The sequence below is a fragment of the Notothenia rossii genome (genome assembly GCF_949606895.1).
Source record: "Notothenia rossii genome assembly, chromosome: 5".
Classification (NCBI taxonomy): Eukaryota; Metazoa; Chordata; class Actinopteri; order Perciformes; family Nototheniidae; genus Notothenia; species Notothenia rossii.
Window position 1 is genome coordinate 85,740,085 of NC_136903.1, and position 17,007 is coordinate 85,757,091.

Consider the following 17,007-nt stretch of genomic DNA (forward strand, 5'->3'; position numbering starts at 1 on the left):
ATGGGCTATCCTTAAAGAATAGCTTCTCCTTAAAATGGCATTATTATTCAACGAGATGTAAACATTCCAATCGCGTGGAGAAAAAGCTTTTTGTTGAAACAGGGTTTTGACAATGGCTATTAAAGGCAGTCATGTCTGAGCGTGTACTTTCCCAACCGCAGTCTCCTGAGGCCCTGTTAAAACGGTTACTTATTTACAGCACTAAACACACAAGTTGTTCAGCTAAACAGCGCAAAATTACTCTCTGTGCCCGCTTGTGTGTGTTTGTTTGTGTGTGTATGTTTGTGGAATGATTTGTGTGTGCATTGTCAATGAGGAGTAGAAGATAATATAAATAGAAAGAACAATATTAAATTAATATAGCCGGCATTTTATTAAACATTTATACAACACTTTCACAAACCCCTCATCCACCCCAGTGAAACCCAATCTGCTATCAGAAACAAAACAAACAACAATCGAACCCGGGTAGTCTGTAGTTTCTTTCTGGAAATTGCAATGATGTGTGTGTGTGTGTGTGTGTGTGTGTGTGTGTGTGCGTGTGTGTGTGTGTGCGTGTGTGTGTGTGTGTGTGTGTGTGTGTGTGTGTGGAAGGATTTGTGTGTACATTGTCTTGATGTGGCGCATTCAGAGGCAGTTGTTGGCACTACTTTAAATAAAACATTGAGGATGCATTAGTCTTCCCGCTAGGCGAGGCCTCTCTCTAAGCCGTTTAATGCTGAACTGACGCAGACGTGTTTCCCCGTCTGCCAGCTGCTGCAGACACCTGCTGGAAGTTTAGAGTTGCCCACTTCAGCGCAAACACGCAGCCATCAAAGACCATCCGGGCGCCACACAATGAGAGCCACTTCACTCCTCTAATGATACCAGCATACACATGCATCTTTTACATGGCAGGCATTTGTACGTCTTCGAGAGCGTTCCTCATCCACACATTCCTCATCAGGACACACTAAAGAACATGGAGACTGCATCTGGGTTTCTTTCTGACTACCTTCAATGCACAAAACCAGTTTAGTAATGGAGTGCATACACAACGAGTTTGCATCCAAAAGGTCTGGAAAGTGAAGCTAATGTGCTAAATTAAATCTGACGCATCCACAAAGCAGAACATGGCCAGCAGGGGGCTCTGCTGCAAATCCAGTTGTATAGAAGTCTATGAGATAATGACATTACCTCTCAATGGATTTATTACTCAATCTTGAGTTTCAGGTCTCCTTTAATACATTATGTCGTTTATCTTTAGAAATGAGGTCACATTTAGAGTGGGCGGAGCAACCTTGTGATTGACAGGATGCTAACACGGTGTTGTTTCACAGTGTGCTATTTTTCACAGCAGTTGAATTACTGTTTTGCTCGGTTAATAGGTAGCATTTATGGTCCATAATTAAATATTTGTTCAGTTGTTTGACAACAGGAACAGAAAACTCTGAAACCTCAAATTCAGGAAGTGTGTGTTGGGCTGCATTCAGGTCCAATATAAGTGGTGATAGGGAGCAGCAGGGTTAACCAGCAGAACACCCAGGCTGTGTCCGACACACTCTCAACTGTAATTGTGGCGACAAAAACAAAGAGTGGAAGAGATTCAGGAGTCAACATATTGTTTAGGTAATTCTGTGTGGAAAGAGGTGTTTACAAAAACACATCTTTGATGCCATTCCAACTGTGAATGTACGTTTCGATTGTTTAAAGGGGAACCGAAGCACTTTGACACAAGTTTCTTAAAAGGGTGTTTAGGTTTCAAATGAATATACAAAAGAAGTTATGGAAGAACTCCAGAGAAAGAATTGTGAAGCCAAATAAATGGCAAATTCAAGTGAGTCATCAGCTTTTGCTCAATCTGTTGCACTTTAATGCATTTTTCCATACACAAACTTTCCATTCTAGGTGAAAAAACGTATTTTAAGAATGGATGAAAGACATTTACTGTCTTCTTCAAATGACTTGAATTCCCAACAGGATGCCATTAATACCATTTAGTGACTGTAATGTTACTGTAGAGAAAGTCCCATTACTCACATGCATGTTAATACACTTTCTGTTTCCTTCCCTTTGTGCTGGAATGAGACGGAAACTAAGATGTATGATGTGTGTGTGTGTGTGTGTGTGTGTGTGTGTGTGTGTGTGTGTGTGTGTGTGTGTGTGTGTGTGTGTGTGTGTTTCAAATAACTCCTGTGATCCCCCTCCTGCTGCCCACATAAGCAGGGTGTGTAAACAGGATGTCGACTCAAGCAACAGTCAACTATTTTAAAGTATGGCTTTGGCACACAGGCAACCTGCGCTTCATCTCTTCTCAGTCGCAGAGCGGCGGCTGGAGGTAGACTCAACAAAATGGATGAGTTCAGAGCTGGATGTCTTGGAAGGCATCCACAAGACAAAGGAGAGGTGCTGGGTGGTTTACCTCCCAAAACCTCACTAACAAAAAACTTGGTGACAACAGGATTTACAAAGTTGTACCTAGACTAAACAGATTTATTTTCTGATTAGCAAAGAAGGAGCGGTGTTTAAAAAGCAATATGATCCAAGAGGAGCTTTAGTGATCATTTCAGTGAAACAGCCTTTGCTATGATAATTATTCCCTAGCAGCGCATCACTGTTCAATTTTCACCTCCATCTGTGTGATTATTAATCAGATCACACATCAATTGCCAGAACCAGCAAAGAAATTCAGCCTGTAATAAAACTGTCATGTGCTGTGGTATAAAGACAGATGTTGCCAGTTGTGTGATAACATAATTAAACTGTTCAGTGAGGGATTCCATAAAATTATTCAAATTGGACGAGCACTATCATTTTACCAATAAAGCAATTTGGGGCAATATGCAGTGTCATAACACTGATGTTATCCTCTCCGCCAGATTTTCCAATAAGTTGGAGCCTCTGCTTGGCCTCCTGTGACAATATGAACAATATACATTAAGATACCTGAGAGCTGGGAGAGATGGAGGAGGAGGCAGGGAGAGATATCAGATGTTTCAGTGTGATTTTGTTTTGTTTGCACACATTGGCCAAACTGGATAAGCTGCGTTCTTCTTGTGAAACACTGTATTTCAATCCACACACAGCGCTCTGTCCCTCTCGCCCTCAGCTCTGTGGAGGGCTACATGTGATTATCAGAGTTCTGACTCTCCTCTCTGACCTCATGCTGTTAACTCCCCCAGTCTGACCATTAGCCTATAATGTGGACTGAGCGCCAGACCCCAGCAGGCCCTGCACTGGCAGACCGCCTTTCTGTGCTGAAAATACTTTTTATCATTGACTTACATTGGGAAGGACACGTCAGCCAATCAACAGATGCTTTTGTTTTTTTTACCGCCAGGACAAAATCTTAAATAACCCTTTTTTAGAGAAGCCCATATTATGCTTTGTTGGGTTGTTCTCTTTCTTGTAGTGTGTTGTATACAAGTTCCAGTGCATGTAAATGTCTGCAAAGTCTAAAATCCCAAATGCCCCTACAGAGACAGTCCCACACACTCCCCCCCCCCCCCCCCCCCCCGTTCCTGCCTGAAACGCCTCCATTGCACTTCAATTGGTTTACTTCCGTAACATAATGACATCACTATGTTAACACTTATATTGGCTAGCGCTCCAACACATTGTACGTTAAAAGGCACAATGTGGTGAGACACCTCTAAACATTTGACCAATCACAACAGAGATGACCAGCAAACCAATCAGAGCAGACCGGGCTCTGGTTTCAGACAGAGGGTGAGAAGAGGTGCTGCAGCACAGGCAGTATGAGCAAAAAAAAAAGAGCTTTTTAAACATTAAAACAAGTCACAGCAGAGAGACACAATACAAATATTAAACTGAAAAATGAAGGAAACTTGCCACTGAGCACCCTCCATAGAAATAACGGGGCCTGGCCTCAAACACAGTATCCAGTTTTCTTTGTAGATCCATGGTTTGTATGTGTACTTTATATCTGTGTGTTTCTGGCTATGTACAGTGCCTGTCTGACTGTGAAGGCTTATCATGTAGCACCTCCCCCTGAAGCTGAGCTCAGTGACACTGGCAAAGACGTGCATTTCCACCTTCTCAAGCCTCCACCAGGGACCATGTAAGCCCTGCATAATGCAAACGGTAAACCGGTGCCCGCTCAGCTCTTTCTGCGGCCAGCGTTATGCGTGTCACTCTCTCCTCTCTGCACACGCAACGCCACGGACACCTCAACCACGCAGGCAGGGAGGAGGAATAATTGGCTGGCCTTATCTTGCGATGTGTAACAAAGCTTTAAAGGCACTTGTTTGACAAAGCAGACTGGATGGATGTATGTGCAATAAAAGAAAAGCAATTATTCATCCCTGTTTTAGTTTTTCCTTTTGAGATATTGTTAAGGGGATTTGTACAGTATCACTGAGACGAAAATACATTTTAGAAATCTCTCAAACTTGATTAAAAAGGCTCATCTAACAGGCAGGATATTAATATTTAATGCTTTACAGTTTACAGCAAATTTCAAGTGAAGGAATCTATTGCTCGGTTAAACATGTGAGAACGCTTTGCCGAGATCGACCATTCATCACAGGAAGTACGTGGATGTCCCGAAGGCAGCAGCACAAAGCTAATAAAAAGTCAGCATTGTGTATCTGACTGCGACACAACACTGCTTCCTGTTGCAAAATCATTCAAATCACAAAACAGGTTATTGCACAAACACTCTTCTTGTGTATTTTTGTTTTTGTTTTTTGCCCTCCTACAGTATCTTCACTTCCTCATGAGAATAACGATAAAACCACAACTTCTGCAACGCAAACAAAAACACAGAGGAATAAAACACTGGGGCAAACACTTGAAGGTGTTATATTCATGTCCTATTAAAAAGGAGATGCTCATTTATTATACACAAGCAGCTGCAAACAAATGAGCGCAGCCGGAAAAAAGAAACAAGATACACAACAAATATTTATAAATCTGTTAGGACACCACCGGTTTCACTTTGAGTTCCCCAAAAAGTGAAATGTGCGACGTTCATACTCGTCAACCCTCCCGATTTTTGCGGGAGACTCCCGATTGCATTGCCCTCTCCCGGTTTCCTCCCGGGGTCATATTTCTCCCGCATTTCTCCCGATTTCTGACAAAATCCGATTTACTCAGGACTGTTTCCACTCGGACTTTAATACAGCTACACCATTGTTTGGTTTCCATGGTAACACGTCTCTTTAGTAGCGCGCGCAACTGAACGTCTGAGAGGGTGAGGCAGATAGTCACAGAAAACAGAACAAAAATCGACAACTACTCTACTCTCCGCTCACTCCTTTCCTGCCCATACATATGCTCCATCAAGGATGGTGCTACAGGCCGCACTTAGAACTACAATAAGCATGTTAATGTTAATCTAACAGCTTCGGCGATCCACTAGCACCCCCCCCTCCCCCATTTTGCATTTTGAAATGCTCCCGATTTCTGAGGTCTCAAGGTTGGCAAGTATGGCGACGTTACCACAGCGTCTTGGAGCGGGAAACAAGGAGACGGCGCCTTCTTCTCCTCCTCACTTCTTAACAAACAGTGTTTGACTTACTAATAGAGATGCTTAAATCGAGCTTATGGTCCACTTCCCCCAAATCTGACTAGTCCACAAGATGAATTCCCCTGTCAGAATCAAGATGATCAAACAGATTACAATTATTTCATCCCCCATCTTTATTAATGAGGACTGTCTTTCATAGTTATGTTCCCTAATAAGAATAAATGATATGCCACTGCCAGGTTTGTTGTTCGCGCTCACTCAGGGGACTCTCGCACGTTTGCACTTTGAGATTATTTTAGATAGATTTTTGCCTCACCTAAAGGGGTAATAGCATCTGTGAGAACAAAAGAACGCACTTCAGTGTGTCGTATTAGTGCGAGCTGCAAACACAACTTAAAAGAGAGGACTGTGAAATGCCACAAAAGTAAAAAGTTATCAAGTAATTGAGCGAAGATCGTAATGCCCCGGGGACAATTAACATGGTTCATGGTGCATGAGTGAGAATCCTGGGTTAGTCTAATGGGAGAATAAAAACACTGCCTGCCTTCCCGGTAACACAAGCCTGGTAAGTAGCCTATCAAAGCCCAGTGTCAGGAGCTGAGAGTGAGACATCTCATCCTCCGTCCTCATCCACGCGCCATTTGTCACACACAACAATTAATACGCCTCCCTCTGTTTCAACTCCAACCGCAGGCCGCAGAAATTAACTATTGGATTTGTTTAAAAGGCATGAAGCAACATAGCGCTGGCTATTTAGGACAGTAGAACGCATAGAGCAGAAAATGCAACTGTAATACAATGAATTGGGAAGCAGTTTTTTCATTCCTTTTACTGCCAGGACAGATCCTGGAGAGACAGGGTCATTTTTTCATAGACTTCTATGTAAAACATATTAAGAGTCAGACCCTGTTGGTAGGGCTGAACGATTAATCGATTTTAAATTGAAATTGCGATTTTAAATGATGCAATTATCCCAACAAAAAAAATGTCAGTCATCCACACCAATCAGAAGGGCTGTGCTCCACATGTACCAGTGATTGTTAACCAATCAGAAGTGGCCCATGATAGAAGGTGATAGACAGATTGATCCAATCACCTGCCAAGTATTTTTGAAAGTGCCTGCCCTTTCCAAATGGCTTCCAATGGAGCTTTCCTAGATGGTTTGGTGAAACAAACCATCTGAGTCAGGTTGGTAATGCTCCATCACATGTTTCTATTACAGGGTGAATCTTAAACTGAAGCTTGACTTTAAAGCAACCCAACGGAAGTTTCATGTAAGTTTAGTTCTTTCACTCTACTCGGGCTGCGGGGGTGCTAGAGACGGGAGCACGTTGATACGACCTTCCTAGCTGGAGTCATGACCGCATTTTACAATAAACTTCAATTGGTTGCTTAAAAACCAAATATCTCGAATCGCAATATCTGTCAGAAAAATCGCAATTAGATTATTTCCCCAAATCGTGCTGGTGGAAAACAGGGTGCATGCTTGGACTCAAGCCTAGCTGGGAGGCTTTCATCTTCTCTTGGTGTCAAGTGCACATCTATGTCACTTTTTTCTTTCTCCACCCATAGTGTGTCATATACGTTTTTGTGCATGCAAAGGCTAAAATCCCAAAGTAAGCTTTGTCAAAAAGGAGAGTCTAAAGCCTATAGCAGCACAACTTTAATCTTTATACAAAAAAGGAAAGTCTTATAGATTTGAGTGCATGTAAAGGGTCTGCAAAGGCTAACATTCCCCCAGATGGACTTCCTCTCCCCCACATCGGCCCCTGCCAGAAACACATTGATTGGACTACTTTGTTTCTGTAATACGCTAAGGGGCGGGACATCTCTAAGCGACTGACCAATCACAACAGAGCTGGCCAGCTAACCAATCAGAGCAGACGGGGCTCAAACTCATAGATTTCTATATAAAACACATTGAGAGTCGGCTCCTTGTGGAAAACAGGGAGCATGCTTGGAGTCTTGGCTCTTGTCTAGCAGGGGGGCTTTACTTTTATCCCCTCTTGGTGTCAAGTGCACATCCATGACACTTTTGTATCTCTCCCCCCACCCCTTTGTGTCAATTCATCAAAGTTGTACCCCTGTTGTCTTTGCAGAGCGAATCAGAATGTGCCCCTGGCAAAGAATGAAGGAAAAGTCAACAGGAATTAAGTTTCAGTGCAACTGTTTACTCAACTGTGGCCTGCAGTTATTGAAATGCTATCCATGGTTTTGTGTGACTACTGCAGTAATGAATTCAGTATGGCCGTGACTCTCACTGACGGCATGCTCGTTTTAAGCTGGAAAAAAAGGGTGGGAGGTGGGGTCTGGAGCCGGGGGAGTGGGGGTGAAGAGCAGATCTGTGAAGGCCTAAATAACTAAAACGCTGTGTTTATTTATTGATCAGCTTTAGGTAATGATGTATTTCCTGAAGATTAAACATGTTCTGTCCCAGGAGCATGATCACACTATCGAGGACATCTGGGAAATACCCTTGTCTTTAAGGTTGTTTTAAACTTCAGTTAAAAAGGCATTGGTCCCCTTTTTTACCCAACACTAAACCCAACAAGGACAGAGATTACATTACATGTCACTTGTTAGACACTTTTATCCAAAGCGACTTACATACTCAATACTGTGGACAATCCCCACAGGAGCAGTTTGAGGAGAAGTTTCTCAGGGACACAACGACATGCTGACTGCAGTGGGGTTTGAACCTGTGACCCCCTGATCCGAACACCAACGCACATCCCACTGCACCACACGCCTCCCAGATATGTATTTTTTTGGGAGGGGGGGAAGTTTTATATTTATTAAGCGCAAAAACGCCATGGACAATATAACCCTTACCCTTTCTTTATTCATGTTGTAATACGTATAGTTGTACACATCAGCCTACTTGGTTTGCGCCTAGAATATAACTTTTATTTCCTGTTATCCCACATTATAATTCTCAGGATTAAAGCCTAATCCGCTCCTTTTTTTATTTATTCCAATAGTGTCTCACTTAATTCCCTGAGAATCGTTTTTCACACAGGTATCCTGTTCCAAGGCACACACCATGTACATCCAAATAATGTGGCCTGTGCTGTATGTTTGCCCCTCCAATTATTCATACATTCTCTCTACTCAAATAAATCAAGTGGTGGTAAAAGAGGGACGTCATTAAAATATACAACTTGTAACGATGTAAAAATAATCAATTATGAGGTCATTTTACGTATTTACCTATTTCAGTGATTTATAAGTAGGGGTGAGCAAAACCGCGTTTCATTTTTTACACATTTAATTTTTGGGCACCAGTCGGACTCTGGGTAGTGTGAAAAGAGCCGAAGCTAAACCAAAGAACCGGTTCTGAACCTGAAAAGCTCTAGCACGGAGCTTGAACCGGAGTGGCGTTGGTGTGAATGAGGTATCAGACACATTTGACACTTGAAAATGGTCCTCAGGTTAGAATCGTAGTTTGCTAAAGCCCAGTAGATGGTCCACAAGCTTTACCAAATGCTATCTGGCGGGAAAATATGGAAGATGTTTACCTTAATACCATGTCTGAACAGATACAGCTGATTATTACTGCATTGACCCGTTTATTACACCAAGGGAGACGACAAACGGCTAAGCTGTTTATGAAAAGGGTCTCATTCTTTGTGTTGTCAGAATGAGATATGAACGAATTTACTGGTTATCATCACTTCTGACAACAGATCTGTGTATCACATCATCATATCGCTCTGATGTCATGACGATACTGCCATGAGATGATGGATGATAACAGTGAGTTATGGCTCAGCTCTATATGTTACAGGGCCCAATCTCCAGTGTTGCACGGTGCATCGTGTTGCCCTCCCTGAGCTGACGGATGTGTTGTGACACCAGACAGCGGCACACAGCCTGTGCATCATCACCAAACAGCTCCTGACAACAACCGAGTCGTCCTGTCGGATGGACCCAGATAGCAGCAGACACACTGATCTTTTCAATGTTGTTCCCTTAAACGCAGTGTCGTGTGCCACACATAACGCTGACACCAACAGAAAGAGCTTGTCTGTTTGCCTCACAGTCTGAGACGCGGAAAATGTTTTTGGGCTCTGAACGCCATCTCGCCGGTTAACGCGGCAGAGTGTGGCATTAGCTGTGAGTGTGAGGTGTGTTTACAACGAGCCAGGGGAAGATGCTGTCATCCCATTGGATGTCACGGTATCTTAACTGTCTACAAAATCCTGCGACACCTACACACTTAAAATATGTCCGCGATAAATATTTCACCGAAATGCAGATGCCACGATAAACACAACCAAACACAATCACACAGAGAGAGCACTTCTGCTTCTTTAAATATTCAAAAAGGGCCTGAATATACATAAATAATAATAATAATGTGTTTATGTACTAGATGTACTTCGAGGTGGGATTAAATATTAAATGGCACTTTAAGAGGGGGGAAGAAGCCTGCTGTTGACATGTCTTAATAAAGCAGGGACAGGTGCGAAAGTAGGGGGGGGGGTGTACCTGGTGCTGTTGGAGATGCAGGAGGTCATTGGCAGTCACCTCCACTGACGGCGTGGCACTCTTAGCCCCGCCCTCCACGCTCGCTCCTCCATTCTGATTGGCTAGTCCGTTGCTCGTCGCCTCCGTCCCAGATTCTTGCATCATGGCTTGAAAAACCTGGGAGAAGAAACGGAAAACAGGGACAGGGGAGAAACAGCTGTTAAAACACACAGCAATGAGGTCGCATTTCAACTCCGGGCCAAACTATAAACATCTGTCATATCCTTCCCACACAATTTCACTTTTATTGCAGGTTTCCCTGTTGGTTTGTCCTTCCCAGTGTCTTGTTTGTTTGCTTGTAGCATGTGCACTGAGGCAAACACATGCTCATCACGCAGAATAATGAGCCGCCCTTTTGTGTTGTTTTTTCCGGGGCAGATTCTTTGCAGATGACAAGTCTGTATACTTTGAGAAGAGGGTTTTGTTTGTGTTCTCCATTATGGAGGGTTGGGGGGTCCGGCTTAGATGGGAGGGGGGAATCCAACCTGAGTGAGAGGAGCCCAAGAAAACAGTGAACCTCCAAAACAAAACACTTTCTATGGAAATGGATATATTTACTCGCATGGCTCCCAGAAGAACCACGGCCGAATGGCTTTTTAATGGGAAACAGGGGGGACTGTGTGAGGCCTGCCAAAGGATCTCCATGAGAAACATCCAATCTGAGGCCGAGAGAAAACAGTCAAATCCTACAGGGGTGCTCAATTAACACCAAAACACAGGTCTGAATATAAATAAAACCCTTTGACTTGTTGTCTTTCATAACTTAATCCAGCTCAAAAGGATAACATATAAATACTGGTTGGGCGTTATGTAGAAGTATGACAGCAGTAATCTGTGTTAGATGTGAATACACAGCTATTTGCTTACATTGTACAACCTCTGCTCTGCTTTTGGATACACAAAAGGCAGGCAGACTCGATGCCCCCACCCCCGCAACCCTTGCTCAGTCTCTCTTGGGACGAATGCCAGTGACGGCGGCGCATTTCTGTGCCCCCGTGTTCCTCAAATCAGCGGGATGATTTACAGCCACTGTGGTTCGGTCGAGGCCTCGGTGGCGCACGGCGTCTAGCCCCCCCCGATTCCAGGGCGGTTAATGAAGCTGACCAATTCAGGCAGAAGCGAATTAACTTGGCTGATTAATTATTTATATGAAGCAGAATAAATGCCTTTAAAACACTGGGCCTCATCATGAAAGAAGGTGAAAATGGAACTAAATGCAGATTTACGGTGTTGCGTTTAAGGCGTGTAATAGGAACGGGGGCCAATGAGAGTTAATGTGTGTCTCCAGAGGTGCAGATCTAAACAAGATGCAGACATACAGCCCAGACACCGTGGGGACACACACTCAGGCTGACAGACAGGAAATTGATGTTGACAACTTGTCACAGAAGAATATTTACAGAGCATAGGTGAGATACTAACCTAGATGTGGGGGTTATTTAAAACTATTGTTTGTGCATTTCAATACACCCTTTAAAGCAAAATCACTCGCCAATCATCACATCTCCAAACCCTAATGTCTCAATCGCAGCAGAGGTCAAATTTCAAATCTGATTTAGGGGTACGCCCACGAGACAAAATACTGCTGCAGGAATGCGTACAATAACATTTACTGTATATGCTGTTTTCTAACTGCTTTTTCCTTTTCGACACGCAGACTCATACAGTTTTAATTGGTCTTTAATCTTACTATTCGTATTACTATTTTTCACATTTGTGTATTTGTTTATTTATTTTATAGTTTGCATTTATATTTTATAGTATTTATACAAGTCGCTTTATGTCTTACTTAGTTTTAATAATTTGGTTATCTGTTGTGAATTGTTTGATTATTATTTTTTAAACTTTTTTTTCATAGATATTTTATTATTATTATTATTATTATTATTATTATTATTGGTATTATTATTATTTCTTATAATTATTCAATTATTATTTATTTTCAAAATCACATTTATTGTCTTTTTTTCTTCACATTTAGTTTTATTTATGTGTATTATGTGTTCAAATGTTTTGTATGTTAATCTTGTGTTTTTTATAAAAAATTATGACATACAATCATTTAGTAAGACACTTCAAACAAGCTATAGTAGGATTCCTGCCTATTCTTGCATATCATTTTTTATCTGTTATATGTTTGTGTGCTTTGAAAGTTGTGCAAAACGATGAAGTGAAAGAGTTGTGGGACAGCGGCCCAGCTCAGTAGCAGTGGTGGTGAGTTAAACCAGCACCAGAGCTAAATTAAAGTCCTCTACGGTTCACGTCTCCTCTGTTGTAGAAGCATATCCGAGTGAGTCATCTGACACTGTGCCGGTTCAGTAGTGTGTCACTACGCCCACACACTCAGGGCCTGTCTGAGCAGCTCTGCCCGGCCTACAGGCCCCAATCCTGGGCTGGAGCTAGAGCCACCCCCCCCCCCCCCCCCCCCTCCAGACAGATGTTGACCCGGCTCACCCTTCCAGTCTGGCACAGCCTCCGTCCATAATGGGATTTTCTAAACAAGGAGTGAGGAATACGGCGGGATGGGACGCAGCCAGCCACGGCTCCACCTACAGGCCCCCGCTCGCACCAACTCGCCAATTAGAAAACACACATTCTCGGGCTGAAATTAAATGCCATTTGAGATAAACCAGGGGCTGACGTTATTCACCCCCATTTAATTTCTCAAATAAAAGAGATTTTTTTCCACGTGCTGAAAGAAACAGAATGGTCTGCTTTCTGTTTTTTTCCTTCCTTCTTCATAAAAAAGGGGGGAAAGTAATGGCTATTATACATGCACTGTCATTCCATGCGAAATTTTCATAATTATAACGGAAAGGCGTACATTTCCAAATGCATGGCATCTCCAAAAGTAATCAAGTGAATGAGCCGCGGGGCTATTTTAATGTATGCAAAAACTAGTGACCCACGATAAAGGGAGGGAAAGGCTACAATGAATGCAAAGTAATGCGCGCATGCTTAGAACCGGCACTGATGAGGGGATGGCTAAAATTAACACCCAATTAATTTCCGAATTGACAAACAAATGAAACCCATAAATCTACTTTCTCATTAATTTCACCACATAATAATTCAAAGCTGCAATATCGTGAGAGGAAGAAATCGGAGGAAAGAGGAAAATGGAAAATGGGCATTATCCATCATAAATATCAAGAAGATAGGAAAGAGCCTTATTAGAGAGTTGTGCTGATAACAATGTTAATCTGTGAGGCGCTGAGGCGGGGACGCCATCATCAGCTGGGGCGGCTCGGACACGTGACTCGGCCTAATGTTTATCCATCTATTTATTTCCACTCTACTCATGGGATAGCCGCTTCTGCGAAGACTTACAAGGCTCCAAGTCTTTCCATCCGGTCCATTTATACAACAAGTTTGACTATAGCTGTAATTACGGGTCAAGTGTCCTGCTATAAGGAGGTTCTGGGGTTAAAAGCACATCTGTTCAGCTCCAAACAACATTTCAACATAAAACAATACACAAAAGGAGACATGAGAGAAAAATAAACCCCCTCATTATTAATAGAGCATGTCATATTTTTGTGTTCTCGGAAAAAATAGTTTCAAAAAGAATAGAAATAATGGAAATTCCAGGAGATGAAAACAAGGCAACAAGAGTTGGTAGAAAAAAGAACTGGCTGTGCTGTTGATTATTAGATGCCTGTCTGTTCCTTTGGTAAGGGTAAGGGTAAGGGTAGGGGTAGGGGTAGGGGGGGGTTGCTTTCAAAACAAAACAAGTGTTTGGAACAAATACTGGATGATAAAAAAAGGTCAGAGTTTCTGTTTGTTGACAGTTTGTTTTGTTTTCCGTGCCTGGAATATGGGGAGTACAGTACAAACAAGAGTCACATGTGTCTCCCACCTGACCAGACAGGTTGAAGGTTAAGAACAGCCGGCGGCCAGAGCTCATCAGCCCTTCCTCTGCTTCTTCTTCCCCCCCCTCTCTCTCTCTCTCTTGCTGGAAATCTAACGCCTGTCCCCCTGTCATGCTTGCCTGGAATTCAACGGCTCAAACAAGTCAGCAGTGGATTCAAGGTAGGGTCGGCGTGCGCAGCTGTGCTCTGACCCTTCTCCGTGTTCTGTTTTTCTTTAATGCTCATGACAGTAAAGCCTCCGCGGCCACCTGCTTCGATGAGCAGGGTTCTCACACAGCCCGTGTTTACACAAGCACACAACAAAAGCACAACATCTCTTGGGCGGGAGATAAAGACACGCCGAGAAGGAGACAATGGGAAGAGGTTCAATTTAGAGTTGTTTAGGTTCGGCCTGGTTGCTAGACTAGACAACTCATCGACGTGTGCTAAAGGCACAACAACAGGACATCTTCTCAAGGCTTTCTTAAGAGTCTTGTGTTCTGCTGTGTTTTGGCTCCTGATGCTGTGTGTTAAATAATCCATAACCCTCATCACTGACAACAAAGTACTCCAACATGGGTATGTCACGAGAACGGATGCCGGGGAACAAAGTCGATAGCAAACTTCTTAAGACGTGATGGTACTCGTTTTCAGTTCTGCAGGTAGTAGAAGCCACAGTACCAGGACAGCGTTAAAATCAAACCTATTCATGGACACGTCTAGAAAACCGTTATCTTTTGTCCCTGCCATTGTAAACAACAAAACTGTGTTGAAATCGTAGAAAGCTAATCAAACAACACCCATAACATTCATCTGCTACTTAGTAATTATTTATCTATTTATCTAATATATCATTCCAATAGCTTGCATATAGACTCTTATTTCAAACTATTTTTCTTTTTGTATTTACTTTTTAATATTTACTTGCACTATATTTTTCTGTGTTATTGTGTTGCACTGTTGGAGAAGCCTGTGACCATTGTGCGAAATACAAGGGGGTCCGGGGGAGCTTGACCCCCCTGATTAACACCTGAGGGGCTCAAATTATAATATTTATTGGTCACTTGCAATGGTCACTAAAATGTTTTTAAGCTTACTATGTCCAGTATTCATAATTCAAAGCATTTATTCACAAATATCTTCTATTTTTGCTGGCAAAAGCATTTCCTCGCATAGAATCGAAAACAGACGGTTCTTTAACGGTCATGTATTAATTCATTCATATGAACGTCAGAATTATTTGACGGCACCCCTGAAGACGCCAGACGGCGCCCCGGTTGAGCAACGCTGCTATGGACTACTGATTGTCTTGGCTAGCATCCATGAAGTATTGTATAGGCCTACTGCATATTGAGAAATCTTCGACCGGTATGTTGCGCAATAAACGGGAGATGGGGACCCCCCCGATTATTGACGGGTATTGCCTGTGACCTAAGATTTTCATCGACATAACTACTCTGTAGCTTTGTTCGTATGACGAATAAAGAACCTTAGCAGTTAGCAGCTTTTGGGCAGCACAGTTCAGCAGCGTAGCTAAATAGCAAAGCAACAGCTAACAGAGGTTGCTTTGAGTTAACATTTGTAGCGTCATTAGAGCTCTATCAAGTACAAATAAATTACAAACATAAGATTTTCATAATGTATTTGAACGTAATCTTATAGAATGTAGTTTTTTTCGCAAGAAACTTGTGTAAATACAGTTGTTTGTAGGCGATGTTTTCATACTCACATCAATATAAATGACAGATTGATCTCAGACTTTTAACTTCCTAACACTATCTCCAAATGTTTATCGTTGGATAATGAGAAATGTGGAATTTCCTTTGTATTGATATCAACAACATCTAAATGTCTTGTATTGGGGCATCCCTCCTCCAACAGACAGTAATTGGGCTGAATCCCAATAGGCTTACCAAAACATAGTCTCACATCCCACTAAAGCAGGACCCTCTGCAAACCAGAACCACCTTGATCCAAACTCAAACTGCCGCTCTGACAATCCTCAGTCCGTCTCTGCTGAGAGGAGCTACCGGCGGGATGACATTCTGCCAAAGGAGACTTCACAGTCAGACCAAACAACCATGTAATCTCCTCAGCCACTTCAACCAAGTCTCAGATAAGCAATGCATATCAGCAGACTCCTGCAGCAGTGTAGTACCAACAAACTGCCCAGCCCTCGCAACTAATACCTCAATCACAAACCCCACATGAGACCTAGACGTAGGTTCTTCCCAGACCTTGTACGGGGTGTAAGCAGACCTCTCATGCTGGCAAACAAAGCAGCTGTTTGTTTAATAAGTGATTGCTGCCATGGCTACAGTCAACAGGAGGCGCTGGGGTTTTGTGTTTATGAACAAACACATCTCCTTGTAGGAGCCATTTCATATTAACCAGGTGGAATGATCAGCCGATTTCCTAGGTGACACTCGGGGCAGGCGTAGTGTAAACAGGTTGTGGGAGGGGAGGAGATGGGGGGGGGGGGGGGCTGGCAGGCTTTAGGGAATCAAGGTCGATGCAAATGCAGCTTGGGCTAGAATAAACAGCGAGGCAGAAGTCAAGATAAACAAAAAGTCATTCTTCTGACATTTGAAGGCGCATTAAGCTGGTGGGTTGCAGCTGCTCGCGAGCAACCGTGAATGAGAACAAGCTGGGCGGGCAGCGAGGTGGTCTCCTATGGAAACACATCTTTGTCAAGCGAGGCAACCAAGTGTTTCTCCCAGACACCAACAAACAGTTTCTCCCCACAACAGCGCAGTGAGGAACTTGTAAAAACATGTTAAACATTTACCTTGTTCAATTATTCAGTAACTAGGATTGTGGAAATAACAAAGGACGTCTCCGGGAGCTGGCACTCACAACATCAGGGTATGGAGTATGCTAAAAACAACGACAAAAAAGGGAGTTGGTGGAATTGAATCTACTGTTATTTATCAATAATACAAGTGCATGGCTTTGATTGTATGTGTGACTAACAGATCCCAAGCTACTTCAGATGCTAAATCAAACACTGTGTCCTAGAATGAGTAGTGATTACAAAAGGTAGTGTGTAGGGACTTCTCAAGCTGCACGTCGCCTTGACTATGAATTTTTCATGGATACAACAACTTGCCATCTGCTGAGCTGAAGCCATCCAATGAGGCTTCCCTACCCACAATC

At 42.9% G+C, this 17,007-nt stretch overlaps 1 protein-coding gene across 10 annotated transcripts in view; it reads right to left on the reverse strand.

Moving 5' to 3' along the window:
* The window catches only part of foxp1b (forkhead box P1b), a 197,784-nt gene that overhangs the window by 90,774 nt on the left and 90,003 nt on the right, over positions 1-17,007 (reverse strand). For 9 of the 10 annotated variants that reach the window (XR_013808412.1, XM_079682634.1, XM_079682636.1 and 6 more), the window contains one exon: positions 9,962-10,117. Coding sequence is in view for 9 of the 10 variants with exons in the window: in XM_079682634.1 (XP_079538760.1) it covers positions 9,962-10,105 (144 nt within the window). In the remaining variant the exon portion in view is untranslated. Of the gene's footprint in view, positions 1-9,961; positions 10,118-16,639; positions 16,729-17,007 lie in introns of all 10 variants that reach the window. The other variant, XM_079682635.1, reaches the window with a different exon arrangement.